Source organism: Leuresthes tenuis, unplaced genomic scaffold (genome assembly GCF_036924035.1).
Source record: "Leuresthes tenuis unplaced genomic scaffold, fLeuTen1.0.hap1 SCAF_23, whole genome shotgun sequence".
Taxonomy (NCBI): Eukaryota; Metazoa; Chordata; class Actinopteri; order Atheriniformes; family Atherinopsidae; genus Leuresthes; species Leuresthes tenuis.
Window position 1 is genome coordinate 24,963,637 of NW_027325377.1, and position 23,649 is coordinate 24,987,285.

At 45.7% G+C, this 23,649-nt stretch overlaps 1 protein-coding gene across 2 annotated transcripts in view; it reads right to left on the reverse strand.

Moving 5' to 3' along the window:
* The window catches only part of celsr1a (cadherin EGF LAG seven-pass G-type receptor 1a), a 99,963-nt gene that overhangs the window by 58,681 nt on the left and 17,633 nt on the right, over positions 1-23,649 (reverse strand). For both annotated transcript variants that reach the window (XM_072377092.1, XM_072377091.1), the window contains exon 2: positions 309-664. In XM_072377092.1, coding sequence (XP_072233193.1) covers positions 309-664 — 356 coding nt within the window. The remainder of the gene's footprint in view (positions 1-308; positions 665-23,649) is intronic.

The following is a 23,649-nucleotide window of genomic DNA, read 5'->3' on the forward strand; positions in this document are numbered from 1 at the left end:
ACAGCTAACTGCTAACTTACAGCTAACTGCTAACCTGTTTCCCTCTGGGATCCATACAGTAACTATCTGTATCTACATACAGAGCTGGAGTGTTTCTGACTGGAGGAACAGCTTCATTCTGTCTGTGTTTCTGCATTAAATCACAGCAGGTGTCCAGGTGCTGATGACAGGTAACGCAGGGAAACACAATAACACACCCCTCGCTTCAGCTGAGCACTGCTAAACTATTTGTAAAAGGGCATAATATGTCACCTTTAAAATAATGTAGTTTTAAAGTGCTAATTTAAAGTGCTAATTTGAGTTTTCACCTCTTGAGAAGATATCAGCCTGAGCAGCGTCCTGTTGAGGTAGATCTGCTCCTGCAGCTCCTCGGAAGGGAAAAACGTCCCTTTACCCTGAATGGCGCCGGGCTGCAGCGCCGAAAAGGTGACGTTCAGGATGGAGCCCTGCACATCGGTGTCGTTTTGGATGTTGAACACAAACACCGCCTCCCGCCTGGTGGACAGCACAGCCGCCACGCCCTCCAGGAAGAGGCTGAGGAAGGGAGAGAGGAAGCGCTCCTGGGACATGTTCTCCAGCCGTACTGTGATGCTGTTGGTCAACATGTCGTCAGTGATGATGGTGACACGCAGCGTGCAGAGCGCGACCACACGATGGACGCCATCTGGGAGAAACACAGGACACGGGGTGTGAATAAGTGCCGGTAAAACAGCGGCAACTGAAGCAAAAGTAAGCGTTCGGACAGCAAAAACAAATCAATTTTCCAAAAGTTTTATGGAAAAGAACCATCAAAGGAAGACAAGTCAAATTCAGGGCTTTCTTAGACACTCTGTGTGATAAAAGGCTGCATAAATACTTCCTCTGTATGTGAAACCGAATCTTAAATAAGATTAAATCAAAAATCTACACCCATTCATTTTACCTCAAACTTCAAGTGTTGAAAAGTCTTTTTTCTACTCGAAAAACCTCTAGATTTATGATCATTTCTGGAACAATAAAGCTTTCATAAACTAAAACGATGGACGCCATCTGGGAGAAACACAGGACACGGGGTGTGAATAAGTGCCGGTAAAACAGCGGCAACTGAAGCAAAAGTAAGCGTTCGGATAGCAAAAACAAATCAGTTTTCCAAAAATTTAATGAAAACGAGCCATCAAAAGGCAGACAAGTCAAATTCAGGGCTTTCTTAGACACTCTGCGTGATAAAAGGCTGCATAAATACTTCCTCTGTATGTGAAACCGAATCTTAAATAAGATTAAATCAGATAACTTTTCAACTTCAAATGTTGAAAAGTCTTTTTTTTACTTGAAAAACCTCTGAATTTATGATAATTTCTGGAACAATAAAGCTTTCATAAAGTAAAACGATGGACAGATTTAAGAAGCAATCATTAGCCGGTCTCAGCTGGTTGATATTTCATGTCAAGGTTTCTCGTGACTTCCTTCTATTGCTTTAAAAACATGAAATAAAAAGGTGGGACGGCAGCTTTCCTGAATTAAGTGGATTTAATCTGATTGGAGCCTGGAGAGGGAGTAATCAGATCGCTGTAGAACTGAATTCTTCAGGGTTCTTGTGTCTGTTCTCACACCCACTTCTGGTTTAGCTGCAGAGTGACATACAGCTGATGACAGGTGGTGAGGCCAGATGAGATTCACAGGGGGGGGGGTGATACTGTTGAAGCGACATGGGGAGAAGGGTCAAGCTGCACAGCTTTCCCGCACATGAGTGTGTCATGTGTGCGTCTGGGTTGAGGCTCGGCCAACATCATAGATGAGATCACTTCTCCGAACCCCATAACTCAAGTTTGGAGAAATAACTCCTCAGAATAAAGCAGCCTGATGTCAGTTCGCTTCTCATGAAGAAGTCCCTCTGCAGCACGGTGACATTAAGCAGCAGCTGGGACTCTGAGCCGCTGTAATGTGGCGCTCACAGACAGAATATCTCCTGGCTGCAGAGCGGCCCACACCTGTCTCCTTCTGTGTGCCTGGGGATCCAACGTTATCCCACTTACCGCCAGGGATCCATCACCTGGCGCTCTTTAAGACACACATCCTGCACGGACTCCGTCAGGAAGTCGAATTGCACCTCGATGGCTTGATGTTTCGCGCACATATGGACACATGCACGCTCTCTGTGCCAAGTCAAAACACTGTAACGGCCTAATCTAATTGCTATGTAACCAAGTAGGTCCTGCAACAATCTGTTACCAGCTCGCCAAAGCTCCCAGGACAGTTCTACGGAATAAAACTGAAGAAGAAGAGGACATAAATAAGCTTTTAGATGTTTCTGAATGCATTTCTGCCAAATGCATAAACATAAACAGAATAAAAAGGAGATAAATGAGGAAATATACAAATAAAAACCACAAAATTGATTTCTGGAATACCATTTTTATATCATTTTATCTACTTTTTTAGCTTCTTCAAGCCAATCAGGTTTGAGTATTCGGCTTCCACTTTATGAACTGCGCTTAACAACCATTTTATGAGGAAAATACCTAATAAATCTCTTCTTTCTCCTCAATCATCCACTAAAATCTGCTTCTGAACACCTCAGAGGTGAGAATTAACCAATAAAGTCAGCACATCTTCAGATATATTACATCCAGATTGTGTTCTGTGTCTTTTAAACTGAACAAACTTCCTTTCACAGGATTGATTTAGCTCTCTGACTTGGTCTCCGTGGACCTGGAAACGCTGCCAGAGCCTCCAGAGTTGTCAGAACAATGATTAAGTAGGATTTATGAGGCATAACAGGCTTTCTGAATACATATTATAGTCCAGTCTAGATATTTGTGTCTTTTTCCCCTCTCTTTTCAGGGCATCCCAACCCACAGTATTTATAGAGCCCACCAGCTGCTAGCATGGGATCACACACACACGTGTAGAGGATGGGCCGGGTCCTGGAAAGGGTGTGTCAGGGGCAGACGCCACGGAAAACAGCGTCCTGTGTGTTTAAGCATGCCTCCACACAAATACGCACAGCCGCTGACAAACAGACGCAAACACACGGGTTTAACAGGACTCAAAACTTTAGAGAGTAATAATTAAAACCAGGCTGTGGGCATCAAACATCCCCATGCTATGCTGCACTGGTGGTAGACTTATTGTAAGCACTTCAGTTGGAATTAGCCAGCTCAAAGTGAGGGATTTCCTCACTCTGGTGGTTCGAATTAGCTTGAAATAAGGACAAAAGTGGAGATATCAAGGGGCCACACATGGTGAGGCCTTGGCTTGCAGGCGGTGAGGGCAGCAGAGGTGAAGCTCCGATGACACGCTTGTGTTTGCGTTTCAGGACAAGTGACCACAGGACACACAAAAAGCTAATAAATGTGTCGATGTGGAGTTTAAGGCAGAGCGCTGACACACTGCTGCCAGCTGTCACTGAGGGTGACAAGCACACACAGATTCTAACAGCCCACAAACATGCACAACACAGATGGACAAAGTGTGCGCTAAAGGGAGGCTTTACGGCCGCCACATGGGCTGAAAGCTGCAGGGAATCAGAGGAAAGCTGCGCTATTATCACCAGCCACAACACGGCTGAAATACAACTGATAATGGAAGAGTTTCAGTCAGTTTCTACTCTGGTGGCGACCCCCCCTGAAGCTCATCAAGGTCAAATCAACCTTGTTTAGTCAAACAACAAAAGCCAAACGGGGCACCTGTAGCCTCAGCAGCAGGTTTCATTCCTGAAGTCTAAAATCCAACCAGAGCGTTCACCTCAGACTGGAAAACACAGCACATCTCTCTCTGCTGAAGGTGAAACGGACGTCATCCTGCTGACATTTAGAATGACTTACGACAACAGTAATGAGAGCTTAGAAATGTTGCCGGCCATTTTTACAGCTCAGTTAAAGTTTTACAGCGGAGCAGTCCATGAAAAGTCCCCTCAGGTCCTTCAGGTAAAGGAAACTCTCTCCGCCTCCTCCTTTGAAGTTTTGAATATTTGAATCAACACCAGAGAGGCTTCCAGCCAATCACAGAGCAGGAAATCAAATGACAGACCCTCCTCCTTTTGGACACACCTGAAGACTGTTTAATGACAACATTTGTTCTTCTCTTCTCTCTAACCCACGAAACCCCCCTAACACCCATGTTTTTCCATCTCCTTTCCCCAGCTTCCCTCTCATGCCATCCAGCACCATCATCATATCATATATCAGCAGGCTGCAGACATCCTGTTTGCTGAATGCAGAGGGAAATCATCCCGAGAAAGAAATCCCACCGATAGTAACTCAGTCAAGACATCGTCAATCAAAAGATGTAAAGCCAGCTCGGCAAAAATAAAAGGTGGACAGGAAATGGGAGAGAAATTTCTCTGGAAATGGAAAGCAGCAGAGCAAAAGTGAGAATGTTGAAGTGATTCACTGACAGGAACTTTCCAAAGCTATGGGGTGTTAGCTGGTAAGCCCCGAAGCTAACAGCTACGAGCTAATTCGAACCACCAGAGCTACGAGCTGTTAGCTTCTTTCAGTGGCAGTAAAAACAGTAAAAATATGTTTCTTATGGTTCTGAGGAAGCAGTTCACAATTTCAAAATAATTTTATTAATTTTCCTTCGAGTGAGAAGACTGATTCCAGTCAAAGATTTGAATGTAGCCAAAGCTAAAGTCTCTGAATGTTGCTAGACGAGGTGTCAGCCTGCAGTCATCATCGAAGCTTTTACTTTAGTTAAAGTTAACGTCTGTTCGGTGATTTTGGCTCCATTTACATGAACAATGATCTCTCTGAAGTCCACACAAGGACAAAACTGTGCAGGCAGCTCAGAGACATTTGAGCACTTCAGGAGCAACGCCGAGGATGTCTGCCCTAAAATTAGCTAGATCTGTTGCTAGTAGCTTTTTAAAGAAAAAAAGTTGGTAAAAGGATTTAAATCTGGCAACAAAACGTCCTCGTTGGCGAAAATGTGTCAAATAAACTGTATATTTATTTGGAAAAATGTCAAAATTAGCTACAGACAAGTTAGCATAAAGAGAAGAAATGGGGAAAACAGCTCTCTTGATCTTTTTTAGTATAAAACAAACCAGCCAACCAGCTCTTATAAACCTGAGGTAGGTTCATATTCTATCTAAAGACCTTTAATCCAAACAAACAGTGAAAAATGGAAACAAACAACAACCGTATCTACTTGTTTTTGCTAACTTTTGCTCACAGCTAACATGTTAAGCTAAAGAAGCTAACAGGCTGCTAACTGTATGGCTTCTGTGCAGCACTTCCCACCTCTTCACCTGTCTTGAATCACTGCTTATGATTGTATCTCACGTTCCAGATATTTATGCAGACAGATACAGACATTATTTATTTATTATTTATGTTTGCAAAGATGAAACGCCAGAGTCCAAACTAGCATAGCATCATAGCACATCAGACACCAAAAACTGACAATTGAAGGGTTCTTTTATTGGCTGTAACGTCAAATATATGCTTGAAAACACATATTATCATTATATCTGATCAGAGCAAAATAGTCACTTACTGGAAAGATATTTAATCTTTTTTTCAGGAAACTCTGATGTAAATGAGCCAATTTCCCAAACAATGCATACTTTTAAACACTTATTGTTGCAAGTCCACATGCCTGAATAGGTTATCGGTTATGTTTGAAGGAAAACATCATTCATTTTCTGGCTTTAATCATTACTCTGTGGAGGTTCAGATGCAGACGTGGGCTCCTCAGGAGTAGATGGTTAACCACAGGAATGCCAGAGATGGCAGGTTTACAGACTCAAACAGAGAGGCAGGATTTATGGGTTCTCAGAAAGGAAACTGTGAGGCAAAACTCCCACTCTGCTTCATTTTATGACGTATAAAACTAACATTTTCAGCCAGCACTTTGCACAGTTATAGCCAAGGACACCTTTCTCCTGCTGACATCACAGTTTAAAACACCGACTGCGACCTGTTAGATTACACTCTGGACCCAAGAGCTTCTTTCTGCAGTCACTTGCCTGATTATGCATTTGTGTGCGAGCACATATCTGGAAGCACTCAGCGAAAGCCCCACTCATCTCCCTCCACAAGCTGTCGGCCATATTTTTTCTCAGGTACGCCCATCTCACCGTCTGATCAAAGAGTTGAGGACGGAGGGCTTTGAACGCTCACGTGGAGATAAAGTTGACACACATGCAGACCGGCGGGGAGTCAGATTGTGGTTAAATCTTAGAAATGGGAGGAAAGCCTCCCAATAAGAGGCTGAAAACAGCAACAAATAACCAGGAAAAGCTGCAGAGTGTGAGACCGTTTGTCATCGAGCCGTGACTCAGACACTCAGCTGTTGCAGGCTAATTTCCCACCAACACCTGCAGCTCTCAGGGAGGCCAAAGCAGCTTTTCTCCCCCGCTTCTTTTCTTTTTCTCCTCGACCTCCACTCGCTGCAGTGACCACACCGGCAGGATTAGCTCCCCCTTTTCCCATTTTCCCTTTAAGCTTTCGAAGATGAAAAAGTTGGAGAAGGAGCACAAAAGATTTCTTTCTCCTCAGGACTGAGAGGTAAAGAGGGGTGAGGGTGAGGGCGGGGGGGCGCTGGGCGGCTGTCAGACGGATAACATCCCGACCACAGCCGGAGAACAGGTGGGATTACACACAGGCCCGCCGACTGAACCAGGAGCAGTCAACGAGCCAATCAAACAGCGGCGCTAACAGGTGGGACGGCAGCCCACCGAGCCTCAACTTTAGGGCTGCAAAACACAAATGTAGACATCTTAAATTAGAGCTTCTTTCCTGCGAGAGACAGAAAGAAGCTGTCTGGCTCTCTCTCTCTCTCTCCAAGATTAAAAACCCAGGAAATGCTTGTGATGAACGCCATAAACCCTAAATACATCCTCCCATCAGTGAGGAATTATCTTCACATTCAAAACTTTGTTTTCGGGTCTGTTCAAACTGTTCAAAACGCCACTTCGACACCAACGACTCGATCCCAGCTTCTGTTTCAGACTTTTCTTTCAGCTTCTGTTTCAGAACCGAATCCAGATGGACGAGCTAAGCTAAAGGCTAATCAGAGGGAACCATTTAAAACAACCGAAACCTCAAACCTTTCAGTTGAAGTGAGAGATATGTGGTGGATTTTTACACTTTTCTTTGTCACGACAGTTTCTAAACAGCAGGATGTCTGCATAGCAACATCCAGGTCACCGTCTTATTGCTCAAACTCGATTCTCCAAAGTTTCTGAGGTCTGACAGCTGAAAATCTGAACTTCAGAATGGAAGGAAGGTCCAGTAAACTAGTCAAAACCTTCTTAAACCTGCTAACATTTGGCTTTTAGGTGAAATGGTTCGATCTGCATCCAGCTGCGACAGATGTTAACAGGAACGCTCAGGGCTTGAAAAGTGGCCACAGACGACGTTTCCTTTAAAGAAACACGGTTACCAACCACAGTGCCTCATCCAGCGGCTCTGAGACTGAGTGGGAGACACAAAGAGAAGACGCTGAGCATCTGTAAGCATCTGCACAGCATCTGTAAGCATCTGTTAGCATCTGTAAGCATCTGCACAGCATCTGTAAGCATCTGTAAAGCATCAGCACAGCATCTGTAAGCATCTGTAAGCATCTGCACAGCATCTGTAAGCATCTGCACAGCATCTGTAAGCATCTGCACAGCATCTGTAAGCATCTGCACAGCATCTGTAAGCATCTGTAAGCATCTGTAAGCATCTGTAAGCATCTGCACAGCATCTGTAAGCATCTGCACAGCATCTGTAAGCATCTGTAAGCATCTGCACAGCATCTGTAAGCATCTGCACAGCATCTGTAAGCATCTGCACAGCATCTGTAAGCATCTGTAAAGCATCTGTAAAGCATCTGTAAAGCATCTGTAAGCATCTGTAAGCATCTGCACAGCATCTGTAAGCATCTGTAAGCATCTGTAAGCATCTGCAAGCATCTGCACAGCATCTGTAAGCATCTGCACAGCATCTGTAAGCATCTGTAAGCATCTGTAAGCATCTGTAAGCATCTGCACAGCATCTGTAAGCATCTGTAAGCATCTGTAAGCATCTGTAAGCATCTGCAAGCATCTGCACAGCATCTGTAAGCATCTGTAAGCATCTGTAAGCATCTGCACAGCATCTGTAAGCATCTGTAAGCATCTGTAAGCATCTGTAAGCATCTGCAAGCATCTGCACAGCATCTGCAAGCATCTGCACAGCATCTGTAAGCATCTGCACAGCATCTGTAAGCATCTGTAAGCATCTGCACAGCATCTGCACAGCGGCGGCAGCTCACACTCCGTGAATAAACCGTTCTTATTAACTCCCAAAGTCAGTGAAAAGCGTGTGGAAAATAGCTTGAAGCAGCAAACATCAAATCAAACACATTTATTTATATTTCAGATCATGAACCCGGAGGATTCCTCCCTGCTGGCTGCAGATTTCAGCTGAATTGGCTGAACTTTTCAGATAAAGAGGCTTTTAAAGAGCCAGATTTTGGCAGTTTTGCACACAGCTGTACGGCTAAAGCGACCCTCCCTGCACTGTGACACAGCAGTTTGATTCCACTTGGCACACGAGGAATCAAACCTCGACTTCTCCTCCACCCTCACCCTGAAACAGAAAGGACTTTCACAGGCCTTCCACAAGTATCCTTAGTGGCTGTACTTAAGCAGAGCACTCAGGGGCATCGAGTGCCCGGCCAAAACCGACCCAGCTTGAATATCTACGTCCCATTTAGGATCCCTGAGAGCGCGGTGGAAGAATGGAGGCACTGTTCCTGCTCAGACAATACTAACCGGGCCCGGATGGGGAGGCCAGACAATGTGGAACGGCTCCTTCGGTGCCCATCGGTTGACTGGCATTTCTGCACCATGTTTGCAGCAGTTAATCAAAGTGAAAGCAGGAAAACATCAGCTGCAGTTTGTGATGGAGAAAACACGGTTTGGGCAGAAAAAGCAAGAGAAAGGGGAACTTTGTGGGAAAACAAATTAAAGCATCCTGTGCAAATCAATGAGGAATACATTCTTTGTCTTCTAAATTAGGCGAGTGTCATGCGACGCTTGGTTTAATGGACTCACACAAACTCAATTAGAACATTTCAGAGCAAAACACCGCTGGTGTTGCACAACATCAGGCCTGAGAGCACCATTAGCTCGCTGAACATGGAGCCAATCAAAGGCACCATCAGATCCCTCCGACTGCAGCTGTTCTTTCCAAACTGATTTTAAACGCTGTTAAATCCACTTAGCAGTTTCACTGGAACACTTTTCAGATCCCAGTGTCCCGTTCACACAAAACCCTCCGCTTCCTCTTATTAATGGGTCAGAGTTCACAGTTTCCAGGTGTCACAGGGGCTGGTTTTCACAAGGTGACACAGCGGCCAACAGAAAAGCCTTCAGGAGACGGCGCTGGGCATTTTTAAATAAACCAGACTGACAAACGCTGTGGGAACCAACTCCAGAGACAGTTTAACCAGCAGCTGTTGATCAATGAAAGAAATCAACCTGAAAACAACACGGTAACAGTTTAAAACACATCGGTGCCAGAACACGATAAAGATGGAAGTCAGACGCCTGTATTTTCCCCATTTAGAGAAAAAGAAAAACTAGACAGAAATATTAAGAGTAAAAAAGGAGTTCACAAGCTTGGTTTGTTTTACCTCAAGTTCTGTTTCTGATTATGTCAAATATTTCTACTGACATAGAACCACGAGCACCACAGCCTGGACCTGAACCGCAGCCTGGACCTGAACCACAGCCTGGACCTGAACCGCAGCCTGGACCTGAACCACAGCCTGAATCTGAACCGCAGCCTGGACCTGAACCGCAGCCTGGACCTGAACCGCAGCCTGGACCTGAACCGCAGCCTGGACCTGAACCACAGCCTGAACTGCAGCCTGAACCTGAACCGCAGCCTGGACCTGAACCACAGCCTGGACCTGAACCGCAGCCTGGACCTGAACCACAGCCTGGACCTGAACCGCAGCCTGAACCGCAGCCTGGACCTGAACCACAACCTGAACCGCAGCCTGAACCTGAACCGCAGCCTGGACCTGAACCACAGCCTGGACCACAGCCTGAACCGCAGCCTGGGCCTGAACCGCAGCCTGGACCTGAACCACAGCCTGGACCGCAGCCTGGACCTGAACCGCAGCCTGGACCTGAACCGCAGCCTGGACCTGAACCACAGCCTGAATCTGAACCGCAGCCTGGGCCTGAACCGCAGCCTGGACCTGAACCGCAGCCTGGACCTGAACCGCAGCCTGGACCTGAACCACAGCCTGGACCTGAACCGCAGCCTGGACCTGAACCACAGCCTGAATCTGAACCGCAGCCTGGACCTGAACCGCAGCCTGGACCTGAACCGCAGCCTGGACCTGAACCGCAGCCTGGACCTGAACCGCAGCCTGGACCTGAACCACAGCCTGAACTGCAGCCTGAACCTGAACCGCAGCCTGGACCTGAACCACAGCCTGGACCTGAACCGCAGCCTGGACCTGAACCACAGCCTGGACCTGAACCGCAGCCTGAACCGCAGCCTGGACCTGAACCACAACCTGAACCGCAGCCTGAACCTGAACCGCAGCCTGGACCTGAACCACAGCCTGGACCACAGCCTGAACCGCAGCCTGGGCCTGAACCGCAGCCTGGACCTGAACCACAGCCTGGACCGCAGCCTGGACCTGAACCGCAGCCTGGACCTGAACCACAGCCTGGACCTGAACCGCAGCCTGAACCGCAGCCTGGACCTGAACCACAGCCTGGACCACAGCCTGAACCGCAGCCTGGACCTGAACCGCAGCCTGAACCACAGCCTGAACCGCAGCCTGGGCCTGAACCGCAGCCTGGACCTGAACCACAGCCTGAACCGCAGCCTGGGCCTGAACCGCAGCCTGGACCTGAACCACAGCCTGAACCGCAGCCTGGACCTGAACCACAACCTGAACCGCAGCCTGGACCACAGCCTGAACCGCAGCCTGGACCTGAACCGCAGCCTGGACCTGAACCACAGCCTGAACCGCAGCCTGGACCTGAACCACAGCCTGGACCTGAACCACAGCCTGGACCACAGCCTGAACCGCAGCCTGGACCTGAACCACAGCCTGGACCACAGCCTGAACCGCAGCCTGGGCCTGAACCGCAGCCTGGACCTGAACCGCAGCCTGGACCGCCACCCTCTATAGTGCGCTATACTATCCAGCTAACTCACTTCAAACTAGTTCAAACCGATAAAAACGCGCCAGATTCACCTTTTAGTTTCAGCTCTTTGGAAGCATAAAATACTAAAAACGAAGGGAACCAAAGTCAAATCTTACAATTAAACCTTAAAATCTCTCCCCTCTGCGCCTCTTAAGTTATTTTCTGTGATAAATGCTGTCAGATTTGGATCTTACTCCCTCACCTGAACCTTAAAAGAAAGCTTTCATGTCCATCTGTGAGGATCTGATGCAAAAACTTGAACTCATTGTGTGTTTTTCAAACATTAAATGAGTTACACAGTAAAGTTAAACTATGCGACTTTACAGGATGCCTGTAATTATAGGTAACTTTTTGGTTTAACCATTATTGGCATATTTTCTCTTGACATAAAGTATAAAAAGAAGTAACTTAGACAAACTTGGCTTGGATCACATGAGCTGGAGACGACCTCAACGCACAAGTCCAAACACGACTGTAATTTACCTCCAGTCGGTAGCTCCTGACATCGTGTAAAAACCATAATGAGCATCATTACGGCTTGTCAGAGCAGAGACTTGAGAAAACACAACTAAGTTAGCTCTGGTCAAAGTTCACTGCAGTGACTAATTTCATCCTAAGAGGGCTCTGAGATCCCAAAATCCTTTTTTTGTCCTCGTCTTGCAAGTGTGAAGGCAACAAAATACAGTTACTGAGGAAGAAAAGAAGCTTAAATCTGTTGTTTGTTGTTACGTTTTAACCTTTATTTAATAAATAACTTTAGTGTGTTGACTGATCAAACTGATAGAGAACAGCGTCCAGGAGGATTGTCCAATCAGAGGATTACCTGGTGACAGGTGAGGGTGTCAGGATTGGGCATAAAAGGAGCATCTTTTAGTCTTTCCAACAAGGTTTGGTTGTTCCAAACTCTGAGAACCATCAATAAGTTCCAAAAAGATTCTCTGGAAACCAACGTTAGAGGACTGAAACCTTCAGGCCCTCGGGCAGCACCCTCCTGCTGAGTAACCAATGGCGATGCTCGGTTTAACTCACCGATTGCTAACCAATCACAGAGAGAGAGAAGAGGCCAAGATGGACCAGCAAGACCATTCAAAGTTAAGTTGGGTTAAACATACCGATAATTCTCTCAATTCAAGGGTTCCAGGAGGTATTTTCTGCACGTGTTGGCAGATAAAGGGGTTTAAAAACACGTCAGTAAACGTGTCAGTGAAGGCATCACGACAGTAAAACAATGTGTGGGTCGCATCTCTGAGTCAGTGTGACTTAGAGGTGACAGTTTAGGAGCCTCTATCCCTCTGAGGAGTCTGAAACGAGCCTCTTTCCCAGCTTTGTTGGACTTGTGTTTGTTAAATAAAGCTTCAAGCAACTTAAACTGCAGATGTTGGGGGTTGAAGGTAGAAATATACAGAAATGTGCACCTAAATCAGGGATTTAGGAGGGCCGCTGTCCTGCAGGTTTTAGACGTTTCCCTGCTTTAACGCACCTGATTCAGATTAAATGGATCAAATTAAAGATTGTTACATTCTGCACAAACCAGCTAATGAGGCATTGATCTGAATCAGGTGTGTTGGAGCAGGAAAACATCTAAAACCTGCAGGAAAACGGCCCCCGAGGACCAGAGTTTGACATCCCTGCTCTAAAAGAAGTCACCGTGGGAGTCCTCTCAGCTGCTGTTTGTGCTATTAGCAGTTTTAGATCATCACTCAGTCTGAATTGAACTGATCAGTCGGGTGAAGAGTCAAACGGGTCTTTCTCTGCTTTGGAGGCAGGACTCACTCAACTATAACCAGGAATGCTCACACACATTATCTCAATGCAACGTGGTCATCAACAGCTGGTCGAACAATACCCAAACACAAGCTGTCACGTTTCAGTTCACCCATCATGTCCTCTAACATCCACTTAAACACACATATTTACAGTCAGGCAGGCACAAAGCTTCTCCTTCTCTGCTCTAATCTGGCATTGATCGCATTTGATAAGCTAACTGTGGACAAATAGTTGGTTTGGAGGAGGGTGGACGCTGATCAAAAGCCTCCTCACAGGTCGGCCCGCACCATCCTCTTAAGAGCTAACCAGCCATGAATGGCCTAATAGAGCCCGAGTATCCATTACCCGACACTAGATCTTTCTCCCTGCCTCTGTCGTTAGTCGCAGCCTCGTCTCTGCTCTCTTTCTGCACTTTTAAATCATTTTTTCTTCGATTACGAACGCTGTTTTTGGTAAAAATCCAACACTTTGAACTGGTTAAAAAGAGCAACAGGTTGTATTAAAATATAACCAAAAGCATGAACCAAAAAAAGAAATAAAAGGGGTGTTTTTGACTTTTTTGGCTCTATATTTTTGGAAATTCCTCCCTTTCTGCTTCCTTTTCACTTCGTCTCATTCCAACTCTGCTTTCCACCGGCTGTTTCCCTCAGAGGAGGTGTCGGGTTGCACTTATTGTTGGTGCTGGTTACTGATAAATAGGGTGCCTAGTTACCAGCTGACGCACGATTGGCTCTTTTCAACAAAGAAGAGAAAGAGGAGGGGGTCGCCTTGGGAAACCCTCGGACTTGTGTCCATGTAAATAGGGCAAATGTTTGAGGGATTTGTGTGTGTTCAAGTGCGTTGTCGTGTACAGAGACAGTGACCCATCTGACGCCCCTGAACGCCCCATCGCCACCTGCTGAATGCCTGCTGTGCACCCCCCTCCATCCCGCCTCCACCCCTGCTGACATTTAAGTGGGTCTCTGCCAGGCTCCGCCCCCTTTCAAACACAAGCTTAATAACTTAAAGGACAGTTAGGAACAAGAAGATCCCAATTCGGCCTTTGGACCTCTATCTTATCCTGCTTCCGGCCACAATCGGATGGATTATTCCACCGTTGGTGCTCCACGTCTCCCCCCTGCTTTAAAAACTCCTCCCTTAGACTGTACATGTCCAACGAAACATTTGAAATAACTCCTTTGATATCAGTTTTAAAGTAAGGATCTTAGTTTTCCAACTGTAACTTCCCTTAATTAAAATTCCACTGATAATACGCCTTTGAAGCAGCAAAGTTAAAAGGCTTTGATTCAAACCGTACGACTGAAACCACTCGATAACAGACATGACCTCCCCCTTTGTCACCAACTACACAGACACACCCCCCAGCTTGTTACAGGAATTAAAAGAATACCTTCCATTCCTCATTTTATGTCTGCCGTCAACCTAGAAAAAGCAAAAGAATAAAGTGGTTCACATAGTAATTGTTGGCTTCCATTCCTAATTAGCCACGGCAAAACTCCCCCACTTGCCTCACCTTCTGTGCTCCTGTGGAGTATTCAAGGCCTGGAGGCTGGCTTACAGACCTGCTGTCAACTTCAGGAAGTCTAGAGCAACGCTGTAAACTGTTAATGCATTAGCCGGATCTTTGAGGCCGTCAGAGAAAAGCTGAAAGCCAACAATTATCCCAACACTGCTCTGCAAGTCTTGAGCTGTCAGATTTACATACATTTCAAGGCTTCTTAACTGGAAACCAAAATGCAAATCCAGCCCTGACTGTAAAGAGTCCGTTTGCCTAACTGCCCCGACTGGGATTAACATGTCACACATCAGCTGTTCGGATGTCACCGGCCAGCTGCTGTCCGAGCCAAACATTTCGCTCAATCAATGAGTCGGTGGTGCATGAACTCAGCGTCAGCAGGCAGCTAGTGAAGCGGTCAAATTCACTGATTCGTTCAAGCATTCAGTCAATCAGTTGGTCATGGAGAACCCCAGCCAGCAGGCCGACATGTCCCGGTGCCGCTTGGCTCCCAGCTTGGTGCTTCTATCCTCCGGGGCCAGAACAAGCCACATCTGGAACACCTCACATCTTTATTTAAGAGCCTTTCATGAAGACGTTTCATGCACCTTCTGGCCCACAGGCTGCTCCACATGTCAGGCTCTTCATCACGACCCGGCTAATCCTCTGAGTGGAAATTTAAGACAAAGAAATCCAAATAAATGGTCGAAATCTCAGCCTTCGAGCCCAGAGAGAAAACAAGCAGCAGCGCGGTGGACGAAGGAGAAAACCCTCAATACATCGGCTATAGAAGCCTCCAGAAGCTTCTCAATAAGGTTCTTAACATCACATTTACATCACTATTGTTGGTGGAGGCAATAAGAAAACGTGGTCATTGGGGGGTTGCAGAGGACGTCGGCTACAAAGCCCCACGGTTGAGCGGAGGGGAATAATTCCTTCTCACCGGGAGTTTCTTTGATGTAAGAAAAGCAGAGAATGTGAGGGTAGAAAAAAGAGCGACTGGACCCCAACCCAACACCCTCCTTTTTTCTCTCTCCTCCCTTCAGCTCCTTTCAGAGGTGTAACTCCCCTCCTTCTCCCATGTTTCCTTCCCTCCTTGCCCTCCTTTCCCCCTCGTCTGCTCCTTCACAGGGTCGGTTAAATGTCACTGCATTGTTCCTGGTGACACGGATGACAAGAATGTTGCCTGATAATGACTCAGTCTGAAGAAAGAGGAGAAGGGGAGGCAGAAAGGTGTATCAGTTTCTGACCATCGAACGCTTTCATCAGTGAAGCTTCCCTGCTCTTGGACTTTCACAGGTTTCACACCACAGGAGGCGTCAGCATCAAGCTTTTGCCACTGAAAACACTCATTAGTTGTGGTTATTACTGTTAGTTTTGGTGAGAAGCAGCACATGGATGAAGTGTGATGGAGGCAGTCTAAACACTGAATTTTGTCCCATTTGTTGACAGAAGCTGCATTAATTAACTTTTCTTCTTCACGGTTTATTGTAACGCGATAACCATTAGGGCTATTAAATTTATTAACGACTAATTTAACAGTCGATGCGTTGTTTTCAAACTTTGTTTTTCTCTCAAAGCTTTCTGTCCCTGACACACATGCACAGTAGTGGTAACCGGGGCTCAGCCGTGATGTCACAGGAAGTTAAACCAGATGGGATCTGGTATCATGGCTCAAAGGTGTGGGAGCATTTTAAGAAAACTAAAGACAAATGTGTGCAATGCTATATCTGTAAGGCAGAGCTTGGTTTCCACGGCAGCACAACGATGATGCAGAGCACCTGAAAAGGAAGCATGTTGTTGTGGCTGATTGTAAAGAGGGACCGTCGTCTTGGTAAGCTAACAGGCTAGTTAGCGGCTAAAATTAGCGTAAACAGAGAGTTAGCTTGCTGCTTACTCATATTAATAGCTGTAAACGTTAACATTAGCGATGACGATGTGATTAATTAGCCTTAGCACACATATTTCATGTGTTTTCTGTAACGTTATAACAGCGATGTGTTTGAATAGGAACGCTAATGTTTTCTAAAGCTAAAAAAGTACGCTCATCTTCAGTGGACGGCTTTGTTTCAAAGCTAGCTACATGCACACCTCAGCAAGAAAATGTCCTGACAGAGTCCAAACTGAACATGGTGGTGTTGAGTCAGTGAGACCAAAACGTTTTGTGAATAATTCCTTAGTTTCAGCCTGCCTCGTTTGATTTAAATGCAGCTATATTTGTTTATAATGTATATATATATATAAATATGCTATATATGTTTGAGGCCAGAGACAAATGAAGGAAAGAAAAACCTTAAAAACCCAAAAGCCTTAAGCATTTATTTTTGTGTGTTTGCTACACAGTTAAATAATTGTTTGTTGCAACAAGCTGCATATTTCATTAAAGGGTTAATGAACTATGATATTAATTGTCTTTTAGTTAGCATCTACCTTAAACACTCCAAGCTGAAAGCTAATGATGGTTATATAAGAGCAGCTGCATCCTGGTGCGATAAGATGCATGTTTTACATTCAATATACGTATGATCCTATTAGTCGTCTATTAAAATAATCGTTTGTGGCAGCCCTAATAACCGTTCCCATCAGGGGCGGATTTAACTCGATGCAGTCCCAGTCCTGAACAGCAGGTGTCACTACTGAGAAAACGACCCCTTCACACAACAGGAAGCGCTCCAGAGGAAGGACACGAATTTAACGCTACGATCTCTACTTCTGTTTCAATTTTAAGCATTTTTTTTGGTAATTTTTGCAAAAGATGTCGCTTCTTTTGGTTATTCTTTTATTTTTTTAAGTAGACATATGAGTAATTAGCATATTTGCTGGAATAGCTAAGCTAAGCTAAGCTAAGCTAGCATTACAGGGATAGTAGAGGAGCAAAGGAGTATGAATTATACTAATGTTGAATTTAATTAACTGGATTGTAAGTGCCTTGAGGTGACATTTATTGTGATTTTACATAAATAAAACTTAACTAAAATTGAATTGAAATTAAATGAGGAGTAGAAAACCTCAAGCTGTGACAAGCTTCTGTGAACAGGAACTTCCAAACTGTTGCTCTTTCCCCTGAAAATACAAAACAACTAAAGACACAGCATTTAGTTTTAAGGTTGAGTCGACTTTGTCCTCAGCAGCTGACATCAGAAAGTCTGCAAATCAGCGTTGAAAGTTCCTGTTAAGATCAGATTGCGAGCAACTGTCCCCGTTAGATACTTTCTCTCCCTCTTTATCCTCTGCCAGAGTCTCCTGGAATCGAAGCTTTTAATTCTAAAAGCTGGAAACGGTGAATTATGACTTTGGCTGCACCTGCAGGGAAACGCCCCAACATCAGAGAGCAAATCTGTCGACCCCCAAAGAGACAAATTTCAATCGTGGGATGAATTATGGTTTCAACACTCCCCCGCAATTGTCCCAGAACATCAGCACCCCCGGAGAAACGAAGGTTAGAGGGATTTTTGGGTTGTGCCGCTACATGTTTGATGATCTAAGAAGTCGTGGGGAACCGACTGTGGAGTCTGGTCACGGCAATAAAAGCAAGGACCCCAGGTTCTTCTGGTTCTGCACATCGGTGAATAAGTGTTAAAGCTGCTGATAAGAAGAGGAGGATGGGAACGTCTGAGGCGCCTCAGACGATTTATTGGCCATAGTTTTATGAATGTATGAGCGCATATTTGAGGATCTTTCATCCGGAGCTCGGCCAACCAGAGGAGCGTGACTGCACACGCACACACAAGCAGCTCTCAGGGAAATGATGAGGATTCTTCGTGTTTCTGCTGTCAGGTGAAGTCATTCCTGTGGTCCACGCTGGAATGCTGACGCCATTAAAAACTCCAAAACACAACTCTGAACGAGACAAACAAATGTGCCAGGATGTGGTATTAATCCTCCACGTGTGGCACTTTTCTGGAGAAGAAGAAGAAAAACCGCAGCCATGATGTGTTTTTGGATACTTTAACTGTGGAGGACTCTCAGACTCAGACATATTTTTCACTTATTCGTACACAGATACACATCCTTAACCCAGCAGGTTTAAAGACAAAGACATGATGCTGAGTTTCTGAGGCGTTTCTTTGCATTTTCCCTCCAAGCAGACAGACTTTCTTTCATCTTTAAAGTGTTCTCCAGCTTTCTGAAGGTCTTTCAGAGTTTTTCTTTGGACATTTTCTGCTTTTTCTCTCATTTTCAGTCCAGTTTTTTCTTTGTTCAGCCACTTAACTCTGACCTTTGACCCATTCAGGCAGGAAAAAGGCTCCTAACTCAAGGGATGAACCAGTGTTGTGTCGACACAGAACAGACAACTTAGCAAAGAAGCCATTTTAAACTGGATCTTTAGGCTCTTTGTTACCAGCAGCCTGTCACAAAGACACATCATTTGTTCCCATTTCTTTAGCTGCATCTATGAAAAACAGCAAAGAAAACACAGTTTGACAGACAGAAAATAGGATTTCTGCAGCAACAAGGTGATTCCCAAAGAGCTATTAGCTGAAAACTTGGCTTTTCTCAGCATGGTGTGCAGTGTGTCCTTAAAACATTTGAGGAAACTGGACAAGTGGAGGACAAAAGAAGAAGTGTCAGGCCTAAAAAACTATCTACAGCAGATGAACAGGATCTGAAAGTGATGTCCTTAAGAAAGAGGAAAAAATCCAGCTGTGACCTGACAGGACCTGAGAGATGCATCTGGACCTTCAGCTGATCCATCTACTGTTGGCCCAAGCCTCATCAGAAATGGTCTCCATGGAAGGGTGGCTGTCAAGAAGCCGTTCTTAAGGAAGGGAAACAGGGAGAAAAGGCTGAGCTGTGCCAAATGACACAAGAAGTGGACTGAAAATCAGTGGCAACAGGTCTTATGGAGGGATGAATCCTCCCCAGAGCCCGGACCTCAACATTATTGAAGCAGTGTGGGATCATCTGACAGAGAACGGAACAAAAGGCAGCCCACATCCAAAGAAGAGCTTTGGGATGTCCTTCAAGAAGCCTGGAGAACTATTCCTGAAGACTCCTTAAAGAAATGACAGAAAGCTCGTCTCAGAGGGTTCAGGCTGTGTTGGAGAATAAAGGAGCTCAGACCAGAGATTCACTTTAAAGCTGCTCAGAACTGATAAAAAACTCTGGTTCTGCCTCAGATTCTGGGTTAATATGTCCCCCTCCTGCCACAGGAATCAGAAGTTTCAGCTTAATGAATGAACACAAAGAGGAGACATGTTTGGATTAAAGACTTTCCGTCCAACTGTGACTGATGTGGAGTCAGAGCTTACTCTCATCCAAAGGTATGCCGGAGTGATACCTGCCCACAGCTGCTGTCATCGCTGCAGTAATAACAGCCTATTTCCACTTTATCAGCCCCCCAGCCTTCTGGACCCCTCATCTGTGCACGTGAGTGTGTGCATGTGAGTGAGTGTGTGTGGCAAATGATGATCTGCGCAGCTGCAAACCAGATTCCCCCCCGAAGCAAAACCACAACAACTAACCACAGCTCTCCTCTGTCATTTTATGGAAACCGTCTCAGGAGACTGAGTCACAGCCTCTTCAGATTACATCATGTGGGGGGGGGGGGGCATGCGTCGTAAACACACAGACGGCCTTGTGCTCGCTGTGCATGTGTCAGGAAGGTGGAGGAAATGCTCAGGTGTAGGTTTGCCCCAACATGCACCCTGTGGCCTCGTAACTTTCAGCTTTCAGCTTCAGAAGAAGAACTGAACACAAACCGTAGAAAACGCAGATTTCTGCACAGTGGAGCTGAATAATGACAGAAAACATGATTATTTACATACTTATAAGCCTCATAAAACTTCATCCACTCAAGACTGGAGCATTTTGACAGCTGCAATCCAGAAACTCTGAGAATTAAGAGAAGAAGGCCCATCAAAGCCACTTCATCAGTTAATGAAGATTCATTATAATGAGGAGAATTCAAGCTTAAAAGGCTGCCGTGTTGCTCCCTTTCAGACTTGGAGGAGCCTTTAAAAAGAAGTCAGAATAAAGACACTGCTCAACTTCATAACCTGTAGTTTAACCTCTCAAATCCCACTTTTTAAGCGACATAAAGCCTGTTTTGCCCATCAGGAGCAGCTTCAGCAGGCAGCTGTCGGCCCGAACCTTCACAGAGGAAACTCATTCCTCACATCATTCACATAGCTGAGGGCTCTTCTGTTCGGGTTCCTCAGCTTTATCTCCTCAGCGTGGTCCAGAAAACGCTCGTGTGGGATCAGATGGACAGCTGAGGACGACCTGAAACACCATCCGTGGAATTCATGAAGCTTTTACATCCAAAGAACTTCATCTGATCCCACTTCTTCAAGTTAGCCCCCAAAAACTCTGAAAAACTCTGCTCTATGAGTCGTTTCTGCAGCCAGAAGCTGTTATTTTGTCTTTCGGGGGACATCCCCGGCCCTCGTAACCCTCAGAGCTTAATGAGAACCCAGAAAACCTCCTAAAAGCCACGGTTTTCGTCATAAACCGGAGAAAGTGGCACGGCCACGCCTGAGGGAAAGCACCAGCAGAGGTGGTGAAAACTGCCTTTTTTGAGCATTTCTGTGACATCTTCAGCAAACTCTCAGCATCACGAGTGGAAAGATTCAGCTGAATGTTCGTTTCAATCTCCCTGAGCTGAGAAAACGCTCCCTGAAAGTCACCTCAGCGCAGATTTAAAAAAGAGCATCTGAGGACAACCCGATCCCTTTGGAAGACAAAAAGCAGGCGGCCATTGAAGCTCTCCTATTCAAATGCAAACCTTGTGATTCCACCACAGGAAGCGTGACTTCTGACGCTTCACACGTAGAAAACAATGCTCCTGGGTTCAGGACATTTAAAGGCACTCACAGCCACACTTTGGGCCAAGAAGACGCTGTTTCCTCTGAAATCTGAAGGTCAGACTCTGGAATCGCGGCTCTGGGATCTTTTGTTTCGTCTGAAGCTTTGGGCGCTACCTGGCTTGGCTTCACAGTCTTTATCTGGTACAGATCTCAGATAAAAACGGCCTGAATTCCCTCACACGCGAGACACAGGCCTGTACATCATTATTCTGATGTGTAATTATATCGGTCTAACCATTAACTGGTTTGGTGAGCTCCGTGATGAGCAGCTTGTTGCTCTGAAAAGAATTCTTTCGTTTTCTGAGCATCCCAAAAGAAACCCGACACCTTCTGTGACGCACAGAGGGAGAAGCCGGCGTCCAGGTGACCCTGCAGCAAGTCTGCTCAGATAAGACGAGCCTCTGGAGCCCCGAGCTGCAGCAGCAGCGGACCTGAACCCGACCATAACCGAGGTCAAGAATGCCGCCTCATCGGGTCGTTTGAAAGCCTGACAGAAAGCAGGCGCCAAGCACAGAGCAAACATGAGCGAGGCCTGCATTTCACCCGCTGCTCTTTCTGCGTTTTATCCTCCGACTGCGCTGCTTTTCAATCAAACACAATGAAAAACAGCAAAGAAAACACAGTTTGACAGACAGAAAATAGGATTTCTGCAGCAACAAGGTGATTCCCAAAGAGCTATTAGCTGAAAACTTGGCATATCTCAGCATGGTGTGCAGTGTGTCCTTAAAACATTTGAGGAAACTGGACAAGTGGAGGACAAAAGAAGAAGTGTCAGGCCTAAAAAACTATCTACAGCAGATGAACAGGATCTGAAAGTGATGTCCTTAAGAAAGAGGAAAAAATCCAGCTGTGACCTGACAGGACCTGAGAGATGCATCTGGACCTTCAGCTGATCCATCTACTGTTGGCCCAAGCCTCATCAGAAATGGTCTCCATGGAAGGGTGGCTGTCAAGAAGCCGTTCTTAAGGAAGGGAAACAGGGAGAAAAGGCTGAGCTGTGCCAAATGACACAAGAAGTGGACTGAAAATCAGTGGCAACAGGTCTTATGGAGGGATGAATCCTCCCCAGAGCCCGGACCTCAACATTATTGAAGCAGTGTGGGATCATCTGACAGAGAACGGAACAAAAGGCAGCCCACATCCAAAGAAGAGCTTTGGGATGTCCTTCAAGAAGCCTGGAGAACTATTCCTGAAGACTCCTTAAAGAAATGACAGAAAGCTTGTCTCAGAGGGTTCAGGCTGAGTTGGAGAATAAAGGAGCTCAGACCAGAGATTCACTTTAAAGCTCTGCCTTATTCACCGTATTTCCATGTGTGTGTTTGCACATTGCAGCTATTTTCAATTTCCTTGGCAGTTCATAAAGAAATGAGGGATATCTCACCAATATTACTCTTCCTGCTGTATTACATTATCAAGTCACTGCCGGAATTCCATATTACAAGCTGCTGAATTCATTTTATTTCGACCAAATAAGTCTTCCCTGGACAACAGATACGATGCCTCCAGTCGGTCAGAATCTGTCGCTCGGCTGAAACGAGCAGCAGGAAGAAAAAGCTCAGAAACACAGTGAGGAAATGCAGTAAAAACGATGAGTCATTCCTTCAAAAGCAACACTGTTTGCCTTCAATACGGAGAATCATTTCTCAAGTTTTTGGGCGAAGATTGTGTCAGACGCAGAGAGACGAGGGTGGCTGTCAAGAAGCCCTTCTTAGGGAATGGCTTCAATCAAAACACCACAATGAGTTGGAAAATCAATTGGGTTAAGGCTTCGTGGAGATGAGCATCTGAGGTCAGAGTCTCACAGAGAGAGGGAAGCGTTGGCAGGAGGCCAGACTTTAAGTTGCTGCTCTCATTTAAAACCTTTCCATCTCAGACTTCTTCTCACTTCAGACACATAAGGAACAAGTCAGAGGTAATTCTGTGCATTAACAGCCCTTTTCTGATCACCCACCCTCTGACAAACACACAACTCCTCACTGTAACCCGAGCTGTAATTTGATAAGGAGGCGCTGAAGGTAGACAGCAGCATGTATGTTATTTTCTACCATCACATGGGGCCAGGACAGACACAGAGAGGCTTTGTGGTTTCTTGTTCTGCGTCGCCACATGGAAGCCAGGAATGCTGCAAATCTAATACTCATTTCATAAGAAAGGCATCACTTCCATGGTCACCTGTGAGCAGCGGCTCCTAAATATGAGAAACTGGCGAAATTTCATGGCAAATATTGTACCTTTGGGTACATTATGAAAGAATGGAGGAAAGTTTTAAGAGTAAAACCTCAGTTTTATATGTCTGGACATAATTAGAAAAACATTCCCAGGAGTGGACGTCCCAGCAAGTTCACCCCAAGGTGAAGAAGCCCAGAGCTACATCTCAGACTCTACAGGCCTCAGTTAAAGGTTAAAGGTCATACATCTCAGACTCTACAGGCCTCAGTCAGCATGTTAAA